Source organism: Belonocnema kinseyi, chromosome 9 (genome assembly GCF_010883055.1).
Source record: "Belonocnema kinseyi isolate 2016_QV_RU_SX_M_011 chromosome 9, B_treatae_v1, whole genome shotgun sequence".
Classification (NCBI taxonomy): Eukaryota; Metazoa; Arthropoda; class Insecta; order Hymenoptera; family Cynipidae; genus Belonocnema; species Belonocnema kinseyi.
Window position 1 is genome coordinate 100,030,976 of NC_046665.1, and position 25,700 is coordinate 100,056,675.

Consider the following 25,700-nt stretch of genomic DNA (forward strand, 5'->3'; position numbering starts at 1 on the left):
AAATATATATCAGTTTTACCTGCACTACTTAGTGAAACCCCGAAATACTGAGTTTGCAACATTAAGCGCCTTCGCATAAACTAAACTTTATAAATTCGATCGCTTATTTCTATTGCGAATGTCCTGTGCAATAATAACACCGGGACACAAGATGAAATTGAGGTGAAGAATCTTTCAGCCTAGTTGACCTTTAAGTTTTTGGGGTCGCTGATCACGATCCCGGTGTCCATATGACCCCATTACGTCTAGATCAAGGTTCTGGCACAACAACTACCTTAACAAAACAAAATTTTGTTTTCTACAGTTTCGATAGGTCTTTTCGCGCCCATTCCATTGATAAAGATACATACTGATACATCCATGCTTTTTATAAAGTTTATCAAATTCTCAGAAACCATTAAATTTTTTTGGATTTTTTTCCAATTTATTTTTATTCTTCTAATTCGACTTGAATTTTGTTAGGATTTTGCTAGAGCTGACAAATCAAAAGAAGGACTTGACCTCTATATGACCTCCAAATGACCTCCAGAAGTCGGTTTGACCAACAATCGATCTTTCAGAATCCGGGGTCAAAAAATTTCATCAATCGAATTAAGGTGTTTGACCTTCATTAGACGTTGATCTAGACGTGATGGGGTCATATGGACACCGGGATCATGATCAGCGACCCCGAAAACATAAAGGTCAACTAGGCTGAAAGATGCTCCACCTCGATTTCAGCTTGTAGCCCTGTGTAATTAGCAAAAGTACATGTAAATATGAAAAATGCCAAATTGGGTGGATAACCTCATCAATGAAGTTCCCAGGGAAAATGTCGGTAGTGAGCCGGAGTTCACCACCGGCGCAGTACTAGCCCAGTACTGCCCACCAGCACAGACAGCCGCTGTTTCGACCAGTACTGGCAGAACGTTGGCTGCACGACCGGGACGGCATTATGTCAGTAGCACAAAAATAGACTTAAAAAAAACACGTCTAACAATGTTGTCAGGGTGTTTTGAAATGTCGAAAAATTGACTATGCAATTAATGTGAAAACATTTTTTTCTATTACTTTTTTTAAGGAAAATATTCTAAGTTCCACTCCATGAAAAATGTTTAATGTTCAGAAAAAATTAAATTGGATGTATGTCTTAATCTTTGTAGAATAGTCTAAAACACCTAAAAAGCAAAACGTTACACGGAGGTTTGAAGAAAATTGTTATTAAAAAAATTGTTGCCCTACGTAGTAAAATTTCTAAGTTCCTTCGATACAAATTTTAAATGCTCATTAAATGTTATTATCAGAACTTTTAAAATAGTCTAAAACGTAAAAAAATACAATATTACACGAAGAAAAATTGTAGTCGATTTAAATTATTTATTTAATAATTATTTTATTGATATTCCTGTTAGAAGTTCGTGTATTTTACATTTACATAACGTCATATAATAATAAATAATTAGAAAAAGAAAGCTCAAAATTTAGTACTTTAACTTTTCTGAACTGTAGCTTATGAGGATGGCTTTTTTACCAAGTTTTAACTTGTATGTTTAGCGCAGTGTTTAGCACTCCCGACTGCTAGGCGATAGATTTAAGTATAGATATGTAGGTTCGGTTCGGTCCCCAATAGCGTTAGAAATTTTATTTGTAATTTAATGTTTAAAAATATAAAATATATATTCATTCTAAGCATTGCCATTGACATGTATTGAGAAAATACTCGCAGTAAATTATTATTTATTTTTTAAATACCTTTTTTGTTATATCTTTAGATTATAGGAATAGTGGGTGTTAAAATTAAACAAATGGTTTGAAAATTATATTTTTGTAATTATAAATAATATTCGGACGATATGCATTCGTATGATGATGAATGGATGATCTTTAAAACAATTAAAAAATTTTTTATCATTTTTAAAATTAACTCCGGCATTTTCGTACGCCAACGGTTTGCCAGTACAGCGCTAGTGCTGTCCAACCAGTACCGCCAATCATTACAAGCCAGTACTGACACAGTACAGCCAGTCAGTACTGAAACTCCGGCAGGCTGTACTGGGCCAGTACTGGGCTGGTGGTATATTTCTACCTGGGTTATTGATACAAAGAAAGATGACTAGGAGAGCCATTTGTCTATCTTATCTCTTTGGGATGAATGCAAATTTTCCAGGTTCCCCTTTAAAAAGCAAGTTTTATCGACTGGTCGCAGTTCAGTGATTGGTCACATCTAGGACCACTTTTACAGGTCCTTCTTTAAAAAATCGGTACAAATGGCGAAAGTCTTTGATACTAGTACATGTTGGCTTTAACATATTTATTTCCTTTAATATTCATATTTCTAATATTTTATAGAAGAAAATCTTTCTTTCCTAAATTCTGAACATTAACATGATAGCCGCTAAACTTCATTTGTTTAATTTTCTGAAGTTTGCCAGACTAATTTTTCATTTCCTACGACCGTTAATATTTAAAGATTAAATTTCGAATCTTGTAACATTTTTAGTGAACAATATTTTATGAGTGAAATAAAACAATTTAAACCAAAAAAAATTACCAAAAGTGATTAATCTCTAACACCCAAAAGTGATTCAAAGGATTGTAGGATAGTTTTAACTAATTCATGATAAATTTATAGTACTTTAGCAAAATCCAAGTTGAAATCAAAAGAATAACAATTAAATGAAACAAAATCCAAAAACTTCTCATGGTTTCTGAGAACTTAATTATATTTATAAAAAGCATGGATGTAAAACACGGTAAAAAAATTGAGCTGTGACAGGGACATTATTCCTTAGTATAGCTAAACATTCAGCAGAAAACGAACGAAGGAATTAAGAAAGATCCCTGGATCAGCGAAAATAAATATCCTTGACCATTTTCCATATACCATGGATATCGTATAGTCAAACCCCTAAAAAGTATAGCTATAATAGGGATATTAAGAATAGGTATCTGAAGGAATTATTGGAAGAGCGCCAGTGCCTTGTAGGAGCAGCGAAATTGAATGGCGACGATCTAATCGGGAGCAGTGACAGTTCAGATTTACTTTGGACAATTAAACGCTTTTTACCACTTAAAATGTGCGCAAATGTTAATATTAAATACAGTTTATTATGCGGTAATAATAATTTACAGTTGTTTCGATTATATGCGATAACTATATTGAAATATCAAGAAAGGCGATAAAAACAACAAACTTAACCTCCAAATCCATTATACGAATTTCGGGGAAATTCATTTACTGATTTAAGAGAATAATTTACATAAAGTAACTAAATGTTTAACTCTTCTAATTAAACGTTTTACCTAATCTAAGTGGACACTTTCTTTGAGTTTAATATATTCTCGATTCACTCGTTCGCCTCATGAATTTTTTTCCATGCAGTATGTATCAGTATCAGTTTCAATGGAAAGGGCGCGAAAAATCCTATCGAAATATAAAAGAAAATAATGAATATCTCAATCAGTCTGAAAGTTATAAAAATTTTTTAAAAAATCAGGTTTTTTGAAAAACAATGCATAGGTAGGTGACAAAACATTTAACGCGCTTTTTTATTTATAAATTTTAACCGAAGTCTTCAAAAATACGAAACATTGCCGGATTATGCTTTTATATATATTTAAGTATAAAAAACAATGTAAAAATGCAGAATAACCAGTTGGTAAAGGGAGTTATTATTATAAAAGTGTAAAGGAACTGAATGTATGAGTGCAGTAGTAAATACATTTATGGGTTTATCATGAATGACAAGTTCCTTCACAAAACTGATATGGAACAAGTATCACGAGCGATATAGAAAGCAACCGAGAAACCAAGCACTATCGTAAATATGATATGAGTTTCACCTTCACCTTTAATAAATGCTCATATTCTTTCAATTTGTTATTTTTTTCTTTGTCTCGTTGAAATTCCATCCAAGCGACTATCCTTCACAGCACAAAACATTGTTCTACATAGTCATGAAAACACAAAAGAGTGTGTAAATTCGGAATAAGCAGTTAGTGAAGTGAGTTCATGTTCTACAAGTAAATATAAACCATATATGTAATTTAAATATGAAACATACGCAGTTTTTTTTCTAATCGAAGTATTATTTTTCCACAGGCCTCGAATACAGTACTTAAAATGTTTTTTTCACCAAAATTATTTGTATTATTATGTATTTTTTATCTGGATATTATGGAGACACATTCGAAAAGAATATTAGGTGTTTTTCCTTACAACGCAAAGAGTCATAATAACGTTTTAAATGCTTTGGCGAAAGGCTTAGTAAAAAAGGGGCATCAAGTCGACGTTATTACCCATTATCCGCTGAAAGATCCACCAAAAAATTACAGAACTATTGTCAACTTGAATGGCACTAGACCCCATTATGTGAACCATGTATCCATGAAATGGATTCTTGAAAAAACTGGAAGCCCCGTATCCTTGTATGCATATCTTGCTGGGAATGAAATTTGCGACCTGTTGTCCCTTAAGGAAATGCAAAATGTTATTAAAAATCCATCTAATGAACCACCTTACGATCTTGTGATTATCCAGGTTAGTGCACAAAGGTAAAACAAATATATTTTCGGGGTCATCCATAAACGAGGTAACAAATTTTCGAATATTTTTTACCCCCGATTCTCTTTTTAGAACCTCCTTTTTTCTACAGAATTTTCGACAACAAAGAAGACCTTTAAAAAACATGTTGAATTTTAAAGAAAATAGTTGAATTCTCAAAAAAAAGATGAATTCTCAACTAAAGATTTAAAATTTCGTATTTCAACAAAACAAAATTTAAAATTTATATAAAAAATGATGCATTATTAAACAAGAAAGATGACTTTTCAACAATAAAGGATGAATTTTTAATCCAAAAGAAATAATTTTAAGCCTTCAAAGCTGAATTTTCAACCGAATAGTTAAAATTTTAACGAAAATATAAAAGTTATAAACCAAAAATTGAATCGATACATTTTCAGATTCAGGCATTAATTTTCAACAACAAAATAACGAATTCGCTACCCAAATAAATATTTTAAAAAATAATTTTTGATCAACTAGTTGAATTCATTAAAAAATACTAGTTCTTTACAGACAGACAAATTTTTCACCCCACACCAAATATTCGAGTTTTCTGCCAAAATAGTTAGATCTCTAGCCAAACATCTAAGTTTTTAACTAAAATACATAGCTTTCTAACCAAAAATAAAACAGTTACATTTTTAGTATATATAATTAACTTTTAACAAGAAAAAACTAATTTTATGCCAATTTTAATAAGTCAAAGAAGACGATTTTTTAACAAATTAGTTGAATCTACAGCAAAAAAAGATTAATTTTGCATGAAACAGTTAAATTTTCCACCTGACACTGGATTTTCAACGAAAAAGTTATTTTTCTATTAAATGTTTAATTTTTTTAATAAATTGTGCACTTTTGTATGAAAAAACATAGTATCTAGAAATTTTAAAATTTTCAAAGAAGAAAGACGTATGTTCTATAAATCAAATAAACATTCAACCCAACACTGACGATTTTTAACAGAATACCTAATTTTCAACTACATGGGGTAATTTTCTATCAAACTGCTGAATTTTCAAAACAAAAAACAAATTTTTAAACAAGAAGTCTAATTCTCCAAAAGAAAAGATCAATTTTCAATTAAAAATATATAGATTTTCAACAAAAAATGGAACGGTTACATATATTTTTTTTTAACTAGTACAATTTTCCACTCTAAAAATGAATTTTCAACTAATATTGTTAAATAAAAGTGTAATGAATCAAATTTCAAACAAAAAATTTTTATTTAATTCAAAAACAGTTGAATTCAATAAAAATTAATAATTTCAAACAAAATAGTTCATTCTTGAACCAACGAAATGAAAAACTATGAATTTTCAATAAAAAGTTCATTTTCAACCAAATATTTTAATTTCTTATCACACTATTAATATTTCAAGCCAAAACATCAATTCGCGACCCAAAAATATGAATTTTTAAGAAGCTAGTTAAATCCTTAGTCAAAACATATTAATTTAAAACCAAATAGTTGAATTTTTAACCAATAAGGATAAATTTTCAACCAAATAGTTAAATCTTTTATTACAAAAAATTAATTTTTAGTTAAAAAATTACTTAACAACAGCAAAGAACGAATTTGCAGCAAAATATTAAAATTTTTAACGAAAATTATAAATCTTAGAAAAATGAGTACATATAATGTATATAGGAGAATACATCAATTTTGAATCAATCAGTGGAATTTTTAATTAGAAAAGACAAATTTGTAGTGATTTACCCACATGTATTTTCTCAATACAAAAATATTTAATTTAAAAATATATTCACAGATACTTGGAGCAAATTGCTATATTGGATTAGGCTATATCTTCAAGGTGCCGGTGATTACTGTTTCTACGCATCTGGAAGTTCCATGGACTGGTGATGGAGTTGGAAGCCCTTCAGCCACTGCTTATTATACAGACGGTTTAATGAGAACATTTACGGTTTCAACTTTTTGGGAAAGATTACAAAATACATTGCATTCTCAAATTAACAAGTTCAGATATTTTATGTATACAGAGAAAGCACAAACCGAGGCAATGAGAAAATATTTAAGTCCTGATATACCAAGCGTTCGAGAAATCGAGAGAACTGTGGCTTTAACTCTTGTTAATTCCTATTTTAACCCATTTGGTATTAAACCTTCAACCCCAGGCTTAATAGAAATTGGTGGTATACATATAGAAGAAGATGATTCCAAATTGACTCCCGTGAGCTAAATCGGCTACCAAATATCATTAATTAATAAATCTAATTGATAAAATGTTCTATTTTCCTGCTTTAGGAGCTCGAACGCTGGATGAATGAAAGCACAAATGGAGTTATCTACTTTACATTCGGATCTATGATACTCATAGAAACTCTACCAGAAGAATCCCTTCTTGCATTTTATAAATCTTTTAAAAAAATTGCTCCAATGAGGGTGCTAATGAAAATCGCAGACAAAACTAAACTCCTCCCAGGTCTGCCAGACAATGTTCGAACGTCTTTATGGATTCCTCAAATACCTGTCTTAAGTAAGAAAAAAGAAAATTGCATGCCTATTCTCTTATACTCTCACATCCATTTTAGGTAGTGAATAATATTTCGTACTTATAAATTTTTTCATAGAACACCACAACACCAAATTATTCATAACTCACGGTGGTATGTTGGGAATACAGGAAGCTCTTTATTACAAAGTTCCCATGATAGGAATACCAATCTTTTCTGACCAGTTTCGAAATGTAGAGACTCTTGTAAGCAAAAATATTGGTATCCGGCTGGATTACAACAAAATAACTCTACGATCTTTGGATGAAGCCCTCAGTGCCATTCTCAATGATCCTAAATACAGGTAAGTTTTAAAAAACATATTACTCGTAATAATATTATGTTAATTAAATGGAATGTGGTAAGCTTATTCTCTATTCTTTTCAAAAATAATTTAAGATAGGTATAAGAGTTAAGATTCTATAAATGATTTGGGAAATATATATCTTAATGCATAACTTTAATTAAACGAAGTCATATCAGTGAAAGATGGCACAAATTGCTTCGAAACAAATCGGGGACACAAAAAGATTACCGTTGAGAATATTATTTATGTTTAATGGGATAAAGTTCCGAATAGCTGAATTTTCCGATTTTCTTCAAACTTCGTATACTTATATTTTTTCACGCGCTGATTACGAATATGATATTTAAATTGGCGACAAGGCTACTTACATGGTAAAACTATTTTAAAAACCATGGAAATCATGGCTTTTTCGCGTTTATCTAAGCCAATATGCGACAGTTTACAAAACCTTTTAAAACAAAAACTATGGACCTCATTAAAATACATATTTTTTGTGACATAAATTTTCGGTAAGAGTGATAATTTTCCATAAAATTAGTGATAATCGATTTTCATTTTTTAAAAGACCATACAAATCATGACTTCTTGCGTGCATTTACGCCAATGCGCACAATATCGTTAAATATTTTGAAAAAAGTTGTACAGCTTAACAAGTTACACATTTTTCGTTTTAAACATTTTTACCTGCGAGTGATAGTTTTCGCAAAAATGTGTCATACATCGATTTTTATGTGGAAAACCTCTTAATAATTAGGTACTTTTGCCTCATAAGTCTCATTAGGATGCACATTTTTTGTTTTGAACATTTTTTTCTACGACATATATTTTTTGAGAAAATTAGTGATGCATCTCATGAAATGTAACAGCTTCCAATGCAATAAGCAACAGGTCTACCGTCCGCACTCATAGTATTTACGAGCGTGTGATTCTTGCGTGCACTCATTATTTTCGAGGTTTCTTTCTCTCGAGTCCTAATTAAGATGGATGAAACATATAATATTTTCATTCTGAGTATGCTATTTCAAATAAGAGAAAAAATACTTGATTGGTTGCGACAAATCGAACTCATTCCAACTGAACGATTTTGCTCAAAACATAAGAAGATGACTCTTTTGGCATCTGAAAAGACTTGCGGCCAGTTTGAGAGGTGCCACATTTCCGCCGCGGCATGTATGCTCATTTCATACTGTTTCGCTGTACACTGTTAGAAATGTTCGGAAAATTCCGACACATTTAAGATACTAAAGTAACTGAAATTTACGAAATTAGGTTGCTAAAAATGAATTTCCGTGAGTTTTATAGTAAATTGACTAAATTTATATGCACTCCTGGCTTCTCGAGCGCGTGCGGCTAGCAGACGAAGCATGCAGGTTCAGTATTGAAATTTACGAAATTTAAATTAGACCAAATTCCAAATCAAAAATCCCATTTAACGTCCAATAATCAAATTGATGCAAAATCCTGTTAAACAAAACAAGAATCCAACAATCAAATTTGGACCACAACGAATAAACAAAAACCAAAATAAAAACCGTATTGTAATCTGAAAAAAAAATAAAATAAAATTTTCGGAAAAAAATGAAAAAGAGGAAAGAAAAATGAGAAGGCAGCCAACCGCATCCCCTTCCTTCTCTTTTTTCCTTTCTTTCGTCTTTTTTATTTCTACGACTATCAAATTACAATAAAATAAAAATAATAAACCTAAATAAATATATTTGCATAACCAACGTTTCAGTACTCGTACAGTACCCTTATCAAGGCAAGAAAATTTTAAGTGGTAGAAATTGACAGCACACACGAACAGGTGCTCTCTCTTTGATACCTGAGAATCGGATGAGGATCAGTAGGCCAATCAGTTGTGAACACAATATAAATATATGTCCAAAAAACTGATTTTATAATCCTGTTCTATTTCATGAGTGAATCGAAGTTTTGGATAAAAACTGTTAAAAGTATCAATGACAATCTGTAACTTTTCCAGAGGAAGACATAATAAGGTATCGTCGACAAACCGAAAATAAAAAGGCAAAACAAAATCTAATTTCCCAAAAACAAAAACATCCAAATCTTCCATCACTAGTTCTGCTAAGATCGGAGAAATGACTGAACCTATGGGAGTACCAGACTTCTGTCTATAGAAAGATCCATTAAATTTAAAATAAGTTGACTCCATAATAAAAACTATCTCTTCAATAAAATCTTTTATGTTAAATTTAATGGATCTTTCTATAGACAGAAGTCTGTTACTCCCATAGGTTCAGTCATTTCTCCGATTTTAGCAGAACTAGTGATGGAAGATTTGGATGTTTTTGTTTTTGGGAAATTAGATTTTGTTTTGCCTTTTTATTTTCGGTTTGTCGACGATACCTTATTATGTGCTCCTCTAGGAAAGTTACAGATTGTCATTGATACTTTTAACAGTTTTCATCCAAAACTTCAATTCACTTATGAAATAGAACAGGATTATAAAATCAGTTTTTTGGACATAGAAGTAATTAAGGATTGGAATGGTAATATTATTACCAATTGGTACAGAAAAAGTACATATTCAAGTAGAATTTTTAATTTTTCTTTCTGCTCATCCCTTTCAAAACAAAATTGCAGTAATTAAAAACTTAGTTGACAGAGCTTTAGGTTTGTCCCATTATTCATTTCACACAAGAAATTTGAGTATTGTTAGGAATATCCTTTTTCTGAATCATTATCCAAGGGAGTTAATTGAGAAACATACTGCAATTAGAGTTGAACAAATCAAAAACAAAGACATTAATAACTTGCTTGTAGATAATCAGAAACAGTTGAAGGAATATGGTTCGTATAATACTTTTGTTCTTCCATTTTTTGGTCAAACTTCTAAAACTATTGAACTCATGTTAAAAAAATTGTTAATTCACACTATTTTCCGCATTCCATTTAAAATGGATTCGATGGTAAATTTTTGCAAGGATCCTTTGGATAATTTTGAAAAGGGTGGTGTTGTCTATAAGATCACTTGCAGGATCTGTGGGATGAATTACGTGGGACAAACTGGCAGACTTCTTAATACTAGGATAGAGGAGCACAAAAGTGATGTTCCTTTGGGACGCTGTTATAAAAGTGTTCTTGCCCGACATACAAAGGCATTTGTTGATGTTGACCATGAGTTTGGCTAGGATAATGTTTAAATTTTGCATAGTGAAAGTAATGAGAGAAAGAGGGAATTCATGGAAATTCTTTATATTAAAAAACAAAAAAAGTTATCTATTAATTTAAAAACCGATTTAGATGGGTTAAACAAAATTTATGCTAATATGGTTAATTACATATAACGTAGCTGTTTCATGAATTCTGTTTTTCTTTTACTTTCTCTATTTCTGATGTAATTGTGACAGATATTTATATTGTGTTTACAACAGATTGGCCTACTGACCCTCATTCGATTCTCAGGTATCAAAGGGAGAGCACCTGTTCGTGGGTGCTGTCAATTTCTACCACTTAAAATTTTCTTGCCTGTACGAGTACCGAAACGTTGGTAATGCAAATTTATTTATTTATGTTTTTTATTTTTGTTTTATTGTAATTCGATGATCATAAAATATTTGAAAAAACAGACGAAGGAAAGGAAAAAAGAGAAGGAAGGGGATGTGGTTGGCTGCCTTCTAATTGTTCTGTCCTCTTTTTTATTTTTTTCCGAAAGTTTTATTTTATTTTTTTTCAGATTACAATAGGGTTGTTTTGGTTTTCGTTTATTCGTTGTGTTCCAAATTGGGTCGTTGAATCCTTGTTTCGTTTAACAGGATTTTGAATCTGTTCAGTATTGGTGATAATCGGCGTTTTGATAAAATTTTGTTATGATTTTTTTTACGTGAGGGGGCATTTTATTCTTGTACGATTTTTTTCGGAACATCAGACGCTGAACAACTCTGGTAACTAAAAACGGACCTGGCTAACAAAATTTTTTTTTAAATCTCGGAAACTCTCAACTAAAATAAATTTGAAATTTTGTACATTTTAATTTGAAATTAGTTTATTTCGTTTATACAAAATTTCTATTTAAAAATGTTACAAGTTGACGATTTTGCTTTTTGAACATTAATATGGTCAGGGAAAATGAAAAATTGTTTAGTTGAAAATTAGAGAAAATGAAAAATGAAGTTCTGCGGAGACCCTGGTATAATATTCTTGTTAGTGATTTGTTTGCCTTGTATTTATATTAATTTTTCTTGCAAAGGCTTTATACACAATATTACCTTTCTAGTTATAAATTTTATTATTTTTCCGAAAACTCATCAATTTTGTTGAAAAGAAATCCTTTCTGGTTAAATATTGAATTATTGTGTTAAAAATTCAACTAGTTTAATTGAAAATTAACTTACTTTTCAAACCTCATATTTCAATACTAAAAAGTCAAACAACATCTTTTTTGGTTGAAAATTGAACTATTTTCGAAAATTTCTCTTTATATTAAAAAAAGTAATCTATTTTACTAAAAATTGCATCTTTCTGCGATAAAAATGCAACGGTTTGGTTTACAATTCAAGAATATATTGCATTAAAGTATTTTTTCTTCTCTGTTAAAAATTCAACTGTTTTATTGAAAATTCATATTTTTTGGTAGAAAATGCATCTATTCGCATAGGCAATTTTTTTACACTCATTTTTTTAGGCCGAAAAATGAAAGTGAAATCTTTTTTGGATAAAAATGTAACAATTTTTTTATTATCTGTCTTTCATTTAATAATCCATTTATTTTAGTAGACATACCACCTTTCTTGGATACAAATGCAACTGTTTTGATAAAAATTAAACCGTTTATTTTTTCTCAAAAAGTTGCCCTTTTTTATTGAAATTTTAACTTTTTCGTTGAAACATCGTATTTTTGGGTTAAAAATTGAAGTATAATTATCATGGAAGATTTACTTCTTGTTGTAATCTCATATTTTGATATTAACATGTCAAAATAAAGTCTTTTTCGGATGAAAATTCATTTTTTTTAATTTATATTTTTGATTTAAAAATTCATCCGTTCTAATAGATCATTCATCTTTCTTGGATAAAAATGCTACTGTTTGCTTGAAAGTCAATCTTTTCTCTGTTTGAGGATACAAATTTTTTTGTTGAAAATTTTGGTTGAACCACTTTTTTAAGAAAGCATTTTTTTAGGCAGTATTCGCATTTCAGTTGAAAATTAATTTCTTTGGTTCAGGGTTTAACTATTTTTCTACAAATTAATTTTTTTGCTATAAATTCTTATATCCTGGTTAAAAATTCAATTTTTTGCCAAAAAATTACACCCGAATATTATTTATAATACATAAAATAACATTTTGTATAAATTTTGTGAGAAAAGTTCTCTAAACATGTAATTTATACAGAAATTATTGTTTGGTTCATTAATTTGCAGTATATAGTTGTCTTAAAAATGAAAATTTAATTAAAATTAGATACGAATGAAGTTTATATGCAAATAACTATGTTATATAACATACTCAATATATTAAATGTCAAAAAAATTCTTATCATAAAAGATGGGCATATATTTATACAATGAGTGTGCATATCGCATAGATACATGAGAAGTGATTAGTCTTAACTTCAGTTATATTTTCTTTCCATTTATATTTTCAGGGCAAATATAGACTTCATCTTTTATATTAAAATAATAAACCAAAAAAAATTTTTAACTCTAGAAATTTTTAGTTACAGTAACTGAAAATTCCTAAGCTGCAACATAATTTGGATAAATTTTTAATTTTTAAACACTTTAAACAAACGATCCGGGAAAACAGCCTCGTGAACGGTCAGTCGATTTGGCGGGAAACTGCTGCAGACCGCTTCTCTTTTTGTAGGGAGATCTGCATGATTGCTCTTGACAGTGAATTCGAAGAGGAAGGTCGAATCGGAGGTGTCAGTGAAGTAGTCGAAATAGATGAGTGCAAGATCGGCCGTTGAAAATACGAGCGAGGGTGTGTAGTGGAAGGATTATGGATGCTCGGAATGATCCACAGAGGACATCCCTACACAGTAATACAAGATGATGAATTTTAAATGTAGATTAATTTCATTTTTGCATTAAATTAAGTAAGTAACTTAATTTTAACCAGAAATGGAACTTAAACTCAGTGTCTCATATCTGATATACGAGAAAGGCGTGCGCGAAATGCGATCTGGCGATGCGCAAACACTTGAGCGGATTTCGGCGATTTTAGAAGAAGAGCCAAAAGAGCAGCTGATAGTATACAATATGGCGTCAATAGCGCTGGATAGTATCGATCAACACTAAGCTCATGGTAGTTGTTTCGTCAACGTTTCCTATTTCGATATATGTACTCAGATCTATAACGGATTTTGATTATAAATCGAATAAACGTACGCATGTAATTCCTAAAATTATCCAATTTTTAATTATATATTAATTTCATATTCCTAATAACTGAACGATAGCGCATAAATGTTATGAATTTCAACAATCAGCTGACATTTTACGTTCATAAAGGAGTTGACTTTCAACCGAGCGCGTTACTTAAAGTCATGTTATCATCATCAGTTGACTTTCAACTGGCGAATGATCCTTTTGGTTACATCTGAAAGTCAACCGCCTTTTCCTACTGAAATTCAGATTCTTGTATTACTGTGTACGGCTATTGGTTGGAAATCTGCCCCGAAAATAAGAAAAATCAGGCTATTTGAATAAAATTAATAAAAAAACACGTAGCGTAAGGAAGGAAATCCGCACACCGATTGTTGGAAGGGTTTTATTAACCTCGAAGATCATAGTTTAGCCCACAAGACTGTGAGTCATTCCGGGGATTTCGTGAATCGCAATACTGGAGCACACACTCAAAACGTCGAGTCCTCTTGGCGGTGTATGCGACGATTTCTCTCACGAGGAGTGTATAAGAGCAATATCGCAGACCATCTCTGTGAATTTCTGTGGAGCCGATGGTTGAAGAAAATAGGTGCTATTCCGTTTAAGGTACTAATCGCGAATATTAAAGTCTCTTACCCTCGCCACTGAATTTAAACATCATTTTCAATTAAAATAAATTCAAATATTTTATATGATAATAAAATCATGAAAATGAACTATAAATCAGATCAAGGAGAGATTACGATATCCGTGGCGACGAAATTTTATTGTGGTTTGCTATAAGATTTCTTGCGAGAAACACGAATCTGAAAGTTTTAAATCGATATCTCGAATAGTTTTCGAGATATCGATTTTTTTATGTTAAAATTATGAATCTTTTTTTTTTGTAAAACATAATTTCTGAATATGAATTTCGATGGGATTTTTTGCGAGACATGCATATCTGCGATTTTTAAATCGATATCTTGACTAGTTTTTGAAATATCGATTTTTTTATGTAAAAATAATTAACTTTTATTTATTATTTATCTTATTTTTGAAATGTATTCCGATAGGATTTTTTGCGAGAAAACCGAATCTGAATTCTTCAAATCCATATCTCTTATAGTTTTCGATATATCGAAGGCGCCTCTGTGACTGGTCACAGAAATAATGTAGGATCATACCCTTTCCCCTGTTCCAACGCTCTGTGGGGGCGGGAAGGCACCCCCGGACTGATCATAGAAATAATGTAAGGTCGCACCCCTGCGCCTTTTCCAACGCTCCGTGAATAGCGGGAAGGCACCCCTGTGAATGACCGCAGAAATACTTTAGGTTTGATACAATAAAATTATTGAATTTAAACAAAAATTTCGCAAATTGTTAGAATAGATTCCGAGAGAGTTTTTTTGCGGAAAAAAAATAATTTTAAACTTGAAAATAGGTATTTCGATTACTTTTCTATTTTACATTAAAATTGTTGATAATTTTTTTTCTGGATTTACCATATACTAAGATCGATCTTATATGTTTAAAAATTACCATCAGGGTTAAAATCACAATAAAGCTCTTCATCATTTTTGTCGCTGGTGTTTTCTAGAACTTCTTCAATGGTCGTGAGCCGTGGTTTTTTACCTGGTACTTGATCAACTAAATCTTCGGATTCAACAGTCGGTGGATCAGTTTCTTTTAATTCCAATTCTGGGCGTCTTTCACCGTCAACAATCCCAGGATAGACTTTTTTTATGTCTTCCAGAAACTGCTGGATTTGGGAACCTAAATTGTTCTTGTAATTTTTTTCAAGAACATTTCTTCGATAGTAAAATAAAGCCATATATTGTTGCAGTAATTTAGGTGTTGTACGACATACAATAGCACGCTTAAGGAGCTTGTTCTGATTTTCTAAATCATTAATGGTATTAATTGGATTGGAGCTATCAACGTACTGGCCAATACTATGATTTGTCTTCAAGTGAACTGTGTTTTCACCTAGAATCTTCTCCACAACAATATATTGCGTTCCACCATCAGTACAGATCCGACTTGTTTCCTCGTGGACATATTTTTTTATATATGGCCACAAGCTTGCTTTACTTTTAGAATTAACTCTAAAAAACAGTCGCTTTTTATCTTCTTTGCAGTACAATCCAAAGACAGTAATTGTCATCTGCTCAGTAAGTCGTCCCATGTTATATTTACGTTTCGTCAGAAACGTTTCATCGGCTTGGACTGTTTTCCCATCACCTCCAAGGCGAACTTCTCAATGAGATGCAACAACTTCAGCAATCTCGCGACAATAGCTGAAATAGTCAACTACAGTTGATCTACTCAATTCGTCACCATCTTCATGTCGACGCCATCCAAATAATTGATTATAGACTTCTGCCACTTTCATTTTGCTAATAAAAGCTATGATTACAAAAGGAACTTCACGAATTTTAATTCAACAACATGATCCATCAAAAAAAGTATCTATTGAAGGGTTTTCCACCCGGCAACACTGTTTCGAATTTTAATTTTTCAAGCCTTTTGAAGAACATCGCCAAATCCATCCTAACTTTTTTTCCTTGCTTACTTCAACCTTGATTGGCAACTCACAACATGTTGGCGAAGGTGACGATTTGGATGGGATTAAACCTACTTCCTCCAAAGAAAGAGTTGCTCGATCATCGTTTCCGTTAAGATCATTGAAGGAGTAAAAGTATGAAAAGTTCTTTAGTTTTTAATATAATAAAGGGTGTTCGGATCCCATAATATCAATAATAATAATTCTAACAAATTAAACGACAAAATTACTCTGAGACCATGCCTGCATTGAGCTTGAGATCGTTTTATTTGATTTAAATTAAAAATTGACATCATAGTTCTGTAAGCCACCACTAGAGGGATCAACTCCGCCGGTAAAGAAGAAATAGATAATATCGATGAATTGTAAATATCAATATCGCTTCAGTCGCTTCAACTGCTTCAACTCACCGTTTTCCCCAAGCCAATTTCTAATTTTTTTATAAATCATGCTGTTCCAAATTATTAATAGTAATTTTAACAAGTGAATGAAGAAAGCAGGAAAGGAATTCAAGGAGGTAATAAATCATTCTCATATATTGCTCTTAAGACCAAAATGATCAAAAGTAAGGAAAGCAAGGTTACGTTCATCTGAAAGAACCGAAAGGATCGACTAATAGATGCCTATTGCCTATGATTTATATGTTTAAAAAAGTAAGTTATTCATTCAATATAAATAAAAGAATATCTCAAGATCTAAATGCGATATATCGATTTTAACCTGTTTCATTTCTGTTTCTTGTACAAAAATCGCCTATCGGAATGAGTTTAAGAAAGGATGTACATTACAAAAAGTTGAAAAATTCAATATATCGAAAACTATTCGAGATATCGATTTAAAACTTTCAGATTCATGTTTGTCGTCAAAAATCCTATAGGAATCCACATAAAAACTCCTTTTTTGTACACAAATCGCCTATCGGAATGAACTTAAGAAATTATGTACAAAAAAAAAGTTTAAAAAATCGATAACTCGAAAACTATTCGAGATATCGACTTAAAACTTTCCAGTCCTCTTGGCAGTGAATACGACGATTTCTCTCACGAGGAAGAGTGCACAAGAGCAATATCCCAGACCATTTCTGTGAATTTCTGTGGCGACGATGGCTCAAGAAAATAGGTGCTGATCCGTTTAAGGTACTAATCGCGAATACTAAAGTCTGTTACCCTCGCCACTGAATTTAAACAGCATTTTTTATTAAAATAAATTAAATATATTATATAAATAATAAAATCTTAAAAATGAAAAATAAATCAGATCAATGAAAAAAAAAATACAAAATATAAGAAAAAGACAAAAAAAATATGCTCTTCAAAGTACTCCAATCTTCCCGCGGTGAAGAGCCTGATTAGTTGCCAAGCCGAAAACAATGGAGATACGATGGAAAAAGAAGATCGAGTGTACAGGTAGATGTTTGGCCAATATTATATCTGTAACCAGTCACAGGGGTACCTTCCCGTCCCCCACGGTAGCTGGAAAAGGGGTGCGGGTTTGACCAACATTATTTATGTAGCCAGTAACAGGGGTGCCTTTCCGCTTCCCACGAGATCTACAACTTTTGTCTGAAAAACTTTGCAGAATTTTGCGTACTGGCTGAGATAAACTCAAAAATCAATTATGTTTATGGGTTTTTTAATATGAAAATCGACCTATCATTCATTTTTTTGGAAACTATCACTTACAGAAAAAAATATTCGAACAAAAATATGTACCTCAATTTAAGCTAAAACTTTTGTGAAGAACATTTTACGAAATTTTGCATAGTAGCTTAGATAAACGCAAGTATGACTTTTATGGTTATTTCATGGTTTCGCCATGAAAATGGCCTAGTCGCCAATTTTCACTATCAAATTCGTAATCAGCGCTTCAAAGTACATAATTATGCGGCGTTTAAATAAAATCGGAAAATTCAGCTATTCGGAACTACATCCGTAATTATTCTTTTATAATAGGATTCAAATAAATCTCGTATTATTTGTTAGAAAATGAAATTGAACTATTTGATTCGAGATTAATTTTATTCTTTGTTAAAAAATTAATGTAAACCTGATATTGATAAATCACACTTATTTTATTTTTGTAACACACTTTAAAGATAATCAAATTCTTTAGATAAGGCACTCTGCATTTTAAGACGAAAATTTTTCTTCATCATTTTAGTAAAGTTTTCAACATGTGTATTAAGTAATTTACCACATTCTCCCTCAGTAATTACTATATTTCTTTCTTTTAAATTTAAAATCATTTTCATTTGTTATTTTAACGACTATACAAATAAAAATAATTTCGTAAAAAAATTTACGCATCAACTTTTGCAAATTTATAATTATCAGAAAATATTATAACTACGCCAATAAGGACTAAGACATGTTTAAAGAAAATATCATATTTAATATTATTACTACTAATATTTCCATTACTGCAATGTTAAAAAATATTATGACTTGTACTGTTATTGCATATTTACACTAAATACTTAAAGGCATATAAGTTCAGCACACACGAAAATTATAATTAGTAAACTTATAGATATATGTAAAAAGCTTGTTCCCACCTGGTAAACTCTCTCCTGAAAATCACGGTCATGTCTCCCCAACATTAGTTCTTGCGTTCCACATAAAAAGTTGAATAATAAATGTTTCATTATTCCGATTTATACAAAATAATTAAACTGCATTGTTAGAAATGACGTGACATATGAGTACTGTGTTGAGTTCTTGGTTAAAAATTCATCTTGATAATTAGGGATTCAACTATTTTGTTGACAATTCTTTTTTATCTAAAATTTATTTATTAAAGTGAAAATTTTAATAGCCATTTGTGGTTAAAAAATAAAATTTTTAACTAAAAATATATTTTTTTGTTAATACAAATTCGTCCACCTTTGTAGAAAATTATAGTTCTTTATTAAAAATTCATCTTTTCTATTGAAGATTCAATTATTTTGTTCAAATTTCTTTTCGTTTCTTGAAAAATTAATTTCTTCAAAGGAAAATTCGATTATACCATTTTCAGTAGAAAATTAATATTTGAAATGGAAAATAATTCGTCTTCGTTACAAATTTAAATATTTGATAACAAATTTATCTGTTTAGTTGAGTATAAAGTTTATAATTGAAACTTTATCTTTTTTGGTTTAAAATTAACCTTTTTGATCAAGAAATCACCTTTTTTTAAATTAATTCCTTTAAGGGTAGAGTATACTTACATAATTTTTTATTGGAATTTTTTTTTAATCAATGGTTTAATTGGAACTTAATGACTTTTGTTTGAAATTCGTCATTTTTTGTAGAAAACTAATGTTCTTTGTTGAAAATTCATCTATCTCATTGTGGATTCAATTATTTGGTTGAAAAACCCTTTTTAGTTGTTAAAAATCTAAATTCTGTAAAAGAAAATTCTATTATATCATTCTTAGTTAATAATTCAATGGTTTTTTTTGAAAATTTGTCTTTTTTAGAGAAAATTAATCCATTCAGTTGAAAATTGATCTTTTTTCGTTTAAGATTGGACTATTTGGTAACAAATTCATTATTTGTATAGAATTTAGCTTTTTTTTTTGTTTAATTCCATATTTTCGTTTCAAAATAAACTTTTTCAACTAAAATTGAACTGTCCAATATTTGGTTTAAAATTAAGTTTCTACTTGAAACTTAATATTTTTGGGTTAAAATTATACTTTTTTATGGAGAATTCAACTTTTCTTTAATTTCTTTTTTTCGCTTGAAAATTAATTTCTTTACGAGTAAAATATACTTCTATCATTTTTTGTTGAAGAAAAAATAAATTATTTGTTTGGAATTTTATGGATTGTGTTGAAAATTCGTCATTTCTGGTAGAAAAATAATCTTCCTATTTGAAAATTCATATTTTTCATTCAGGATTCACTTATTTTGTTAAGAATTCCTTTTTGGGTGATTGAAAAATCACTTATTTTAGAAAATTCGACTAGACGATTTTTGATAGAAGGTTGATTTTTTAATGAAATTGATCTTTTTGTGTAGGAAATTAATCTTCTTTGTTGAAAATTTTTTTCTTCTTTTTTTTGGTTAAAAATTAAATTCTTTAACTACTTTAAAAATACTTTAACTTTTTAAAATTAATCGGTATTCTCTGTAAGATCTGTAAGATCTGAGTAAAAATGTCTGTAGTGCCGTTGATCACTATAATAAATGTAGGCCATAATTCATTTAATTTCACAGTTCTTAAACCATATATTATTTAAAAGCATATACAGGGCTGCGCAAAAGTTTGCGCACACCTTTTTTGTGATGTCTTATTAAGTTCTCTTAATTTTAGTTATGCAAGAGCTAAATTATTTTCTCTTAAAAGTGCTGATTGCTATCGAAATTCTCTATGAAATAAGCCCTGAAGTGAGAAAATTTGTCTATTTTTTAATTAGTTATTGCAAAAATAGCGTAAATTTCTGTTTTCTTAAATATTGAAAGAACTTGAAGTTGTAACAAAAAAGTTGGAAAAATTGCAATACTCTTTCTGATAACATAAATAGTTTTGTAGAATATATGAAACATATAATCATGAAAAATATATATTTATTCAATTTTTAATATGATTTTCCTACAGACAAGATGTATTCAGACTTTTGCAACTTTTTTGTTACAACCTTGAGTGCTTTAAATTCGATAAAAAAATGTTTACGAGTAATGCTCATAAGCTGCTTTGATGCGGTGAAAAAATAACTTCAAAATGAGCCTAAGAACATTGGAAAATGTTGAATATTTCGGAAGTTTTTGAACATTTAAGAAAATATTTATATTTACACTATTTTTACAATATCTAATTTAAAAAAAGACAAACTGGCTTCTCCCTGGGTTCATTTTATACCGAATTTTGAGAGCAACCAACTATTTAAAGAAAACATTTTTAGCTCTGGCATAATCAAAATGAATAGAAATTAATCAGTCAATAAAAAAGAGGTACCCGTGTGGAAATAACCCTATTTGGCCCTATTACAAGTCGGGCACTAATCGGGGGCTAGTCGGGTTATTAATTTTGACAAAGTACCCAGTAGGGGACTAATCGGGGACTAGTTGGGCTTTTTGTTGTTAAAATTTCAGTCGGGGCCTGGTCGTTGGTTGATCAAGGGCTAGTCGGGCCTTTTTGTATACTAATTCCTGTGTGGGTAGTCTTCAAGCTCTGGTCGGGAGCTAGTGGGGCTTTGGTCGGTTTATTCTTATGTTTGAGTTTTCGGCGATGTTTTATCAAATGAGGTAATATCTAAAACCGCGTGATGACTTTTTTATTCTAAAACGCTAAGAATATATTTAACAATGACTTTACACCGTTTTTTAGAGTAAAGATTTATTAATGTTAAATTCGTCTCAAATATACTTAATAGATAATTATTAAGTTAATAATTTTGTACGAAAATCAACTCTTTATAAAAACAACGATCAAGCTCTTCAAAAAGACGTAATCTTATTTTTTTGTAGTATTTTTTAGAAAATTGCGAATTTCTAGGAACATTTATAAATACCTTTGTATGGAATTTTAAGAAAATCCATATTGAAAAAAATACATATAGATGTAGGTGAAAAGTTTGCCAAAAGTCATAAGACTCTTAATTTGTACAGATGCTTATTTTTAAATTGATCTGAAAGGTTTGCCATATGTAAATAAAGTCTAATCCTTCATGTAGTTGAAATTGGAAAGAAATAAAGTTTTTGATTATTCAGTGAAGTGCAGTATCCTAGTAGTAAACTTTTAAGCACGTTACAGTTCATATTTCGCTACCACCTTCATTTGAGTCTTGCGGTTCTGGACTGGTAGCTTTAAAGAAAATCCGCAAGGGTGCGACGTGCCGCCTCTTGCGCAACTGAAATGACGCGTCGAGTGTTTAAGACAGAAGTACACACGTAACGAAGCATAATTACCTGGAGCAGAGAATACTGTGACCAACATGACGGTTTCTTCAGAGCGAAGCTCTTCCATTGCTGTCTTCCAGCTGAAGTTTTTTTTTAAATTAATATTCGACAAATTTTGGGGAATTTTAGTTACATAAATATATGTATTTTTAAGCGTAGGATATGTTTCCCATTAAATCTTGGATAAATTTGAGCACTTTTAAATATTTCAAAAAAGTTTATGGAGATTTCCGTAAATAATAAGTATTTTGACAAACTTTTAGGGGATGTTCCACAAATTTTGGGAAGTTTGATTATTATTCCACGCGGATGAATTATCATACGACCCCTACTAGTACCCGATCAAGCCCCGACTAGGACACGTCGGGTCACCTGACTAACCCCTGACTATTCTACCGTGACGCTATTGGTCGGGAGCTAGTTAGATGACCCGACTATCTCCCGACTTTAAGTGGGGTAGAATGGTCGGGAACCAGACTAGTTCCCCATTTGAATTTCTACACGGGTGTGCGAAAATTTTTGTTTATCCCTGAAAAATATTGGAAACTTATAATTTTATGTAGATGTTTTATGTTTACTTTTTTGCTACTGAGTAAAGTTAGTATAAACTTGGTTTATTTTTAGTTATGAGTTAATTTTTTTGTTATTTATTAGCTATAAATATCAACTTTAGCTTTATTTATATTCATTGTGAAGCATGGAATTTAATTTAAAATTCCATTGAGGATATAAAATGCGATAGCACAACTTATTGAGATCTTGTGGTAAAGATTCAATTTTACATTTCAAAAGCAAGCTGCTCGCAGTCAAAAATGTTACAAAAAGCAGTAGGATCAAAAGCTATTTTCACTTTAATCGTAATTGAAATAATTTATGTTTTTTCACGAAAATTTGAACAAAGTTGCATGCAATTTTTGTGAAATTTGCTTGCGAAATTTTACGAATTTTTAATGTATTTCAAACATGAAGCAGCTTTTTAATATTGAGAAAAATGAAAAAAATCTTATCTTCCGTGAAGTTTTTGTAGTACATTTTCGTGATTTTTCACAGGAAAGAATTCTTCTTCTTAGATCTTTGTCGATATACAAGTGATTTACAATAAAGTGGATCAAAATCTCAAAAAGTTGGCATTGCATTTTACATCAGAAATGGAATTTGATTACAAAAAAATATTAAAAATTCCATGTTTCACAAAAATATTGCTAAGTTTTAATTTTTATAATCATAGCAAAGGCACAATCATTTACTTGTTTTTAATTGATAAACACACATTTATTAAACATTTTTAAAAATCTGAACTTGTAATTTTTTCTTTTATAAGAGAAACCGTGTAAGATAAAATGCGACTTGCATTTTACTACCAATCTTCGCCACTGCGCGCGGCAGTGCCGATTGTTTCTAACCTCAATTTCAATCTGACTCAGCCGAATAAATAATATTGAAGTAGTAGGAGAACAATGAATATTTGTGTAGGTAAGTTCATTCTTATGGTTGGTGTGATATAGTTCGGTTTATTCCATTTCGCTAGCATACGAGTACAAGAATCATTGATTGAGAAAGTCTAATTTTAATATTTTTGTATAAAATACTTGAAAACGAGAGTTAGAATTCTAGCCAGAACAATCGAAATCAATTTGATGGTAGGATTTGTGTTCCACAATTATTCGGTGAAATTTTAAGTAGATTTAATAAAATAAAGTATAACATTGATTCTTGTTTCTTGAACTATATAGCCATTATTATATTTAGAAGAGGAAAACAAAATGCCGTTTTGGAACTATAATAATTTCTGTTCTTACAAAAAGTGTCAATTTTTCTTTTCCATCTTACGTCTAAACCAGATGAGGTATCGCTCTGAAAGTTTGAGAAATTAAAAAGGAGGCAATAAAGTGCATGTCTCTGCTTTATTCCGGTGAAACTATGGAAACAAAATTTTAGAAGAAAATGAAACTGGAAGTTATATCGGTACTTTTCTTTTCCCACTTACGTCGACACGGAATGAGATTTTGTGTTTAAAAATTGACGCGCTAAATAGAAGGCACTAAGGAATGTGTCTCTGGTCCTAAATAATTAGGAATGTGAAAAAAGTATTTTTTTAATTACTATTTTTGAGAAATACCGACCATGCTGTAAAATCCTGCAAGGAATTTTCTATGTTGTCAATGAGCTAATTATGAGGTATATATTTATCAAAGTGGGACAGGACAATAAAAATAGCTCATGAACATTATGCAAAAATAATGCAAAAACTAATGTTTGCACTTGAAAAGCAAATAAACAAATTTGGTCAGGCATACGTATCAGCTGTGACAGAGCAGAACTATCGCAGCGAGTAGACAACTTCGAAGTTCTACGAGTCTGTGGGTAATATAGATTGCATTTTTACTGACAGAGAAAGAGAGAAGTCACACTTCTAACTAAAGCCTAACTGCGTCGCTCGATATTTGTTATTTTCGTAAATAAAGTTTTTCTTCCCTTAACTCTGTGCCTGGTCACAAACGGTCCCTTTAATATTCATTAATATTTTCCAAACATTTTTTCCGCGTTATTTAAACTTTTATTTTTCAATATGGGTGAAAAAAAATTGAACTCATAACTGCCTTGATCAGCTGGTACACTCGTAACATGGCCTCAAATGTGTTTTGAATAATATTTTTCATGAAATAAAAATAAATTGAAACACTCTAGTGAAGTAGAATATAGTTGATATATAAACTGTTTCTGGAAGTCTTAAAGTTAAAACCTTTTCTTGGGACAGTCGTGTTATTGTACGGAACCTACTAGTACCCGCCTAGACCCCGACTGCGCTGAGTCGGGTCGACTCACCCGCCCCCGACTAATTCACCACGAAGGAACTGGTCGGGAACAGTAATCAGGAGTCCCGACTAGCCCCCGACTTAAAGTTGGGCCAACTGGTCAGTTACTCGATCAGCCCCATATTTGCATTTCTACACGGGACACTATTCAAAATTCTAAAATATTTAGTAATTCCTTCTTATAGTCCCAAAAGGCTTAATTGAAATAAATTAATGAAAATAAAATTTATTACTGTTTTTTTCCAGGGAAGCTGTAAAACATGAATCAAAACTTTTCCGCGATAGGCCAATGAAACCTGTGGATACGGCAACTTTTTGGGTCGAATATGTCATGAGAAATGGAGGAGATTCTTTAAGATCACCAGCAGTGAATCTATATTGGTGGGAAGTTGCTCTCTTAGATGTGTACGGATTTATTCTTCTGAGCTGTATTGCGTTAATTTATTTAGCTATATTCACTACCAAGGTTGTTGTAAGAAGATGTTTTAAAACATGTACTACGCCTTCTCAAATTACTAAAAAAATCAACTGAACTATTAATTTATCTAATGTAGCCCGATGAGTTATGCATCAGTTATGAATAAATCTTTATTAAGGTCAATTTAAGAAGTAAAATTAAAAGAACCATCCTCTCAGGTTGTAATTCTCAATTAATTAATCTGGATGTCATTTCTGATGTTTGTTAAAAAATTGTTATAAAATTTTCAGTTAGGATTAATGTTTCGTCAAAATTGT

The 25,700-nt window shown here is 30.8% G+C and overlaps 1 protein-coding gene across 3 annotated transcripts; it reads left to right on the forward strand.

Moving 5' to 3' along the window:
* Nucleotides 1-3,818: 3,818 nt before the first annotated feature.
* LOC117179917 (UDP-glucuronosyltransferase 2B31-like) lies at nucleotides 3,819-25,700 on the forward strand. 3 transcript variants are annotated; one of them, XM_033372126.1, is made up of 6 exons: nucleotides 3,819-4,002; nucleotides 4,082-4,519; nucleotides 6,319-6,741; nucleotides 6,816-7,047; nucleotides 7,142-7,367; nucleotides 25,212-25,700. In XM_033372126.1, exons 2-6 carry the CDS (start codon nucleotides 4,103-4,105, stop codon nucleotides 25,495-25,497), a joined length of 1,584 nt encoding a protein of 527 aa, XP_033228017.1. In that variant the 5' UTR covers nucleotides 3,819-4,002; nucleotides 4,082-4,102; the 3' UTR covers nucleotides 25,498-25,700. The 3 variants fall into 3 exon arrangements, with proteins under 3 accessions (XP_033228017.1, XP_033228015.1, XP_033228016.1); XM_033372124.1 differs by having other exon boundaries at nucleotides 3,819-3,983; nucleotides 4,066-4,519; XM_033372125.1 differs by having other exon boundaries at nucleotides 3,819-3,983; nucleotides 25,212-25,699.

Coding starts and splice junctions, on each gene's coding strand:
- LOC117179917 (XM_033372126.1), top strand. CDS start 4,103: ATGTTTTTTTCACCAAAATTATTTGTATTATTATGTATTTTTTATCTG. Junction 6,742..6,815: donor ATGATTCCAAATTGACTCCC/GTGAGCTAAATC, acceptor TTCCTGCTTTAG/GAGCTCGAACGCTGGATGAA. Junction 7,368..25,211: donor CTCAATGATCCTAAATACAG/GTAAGTTTTAAA, acceptor GTTTTTTTCCAG/GGAAGCTGTAAAACATGAAT.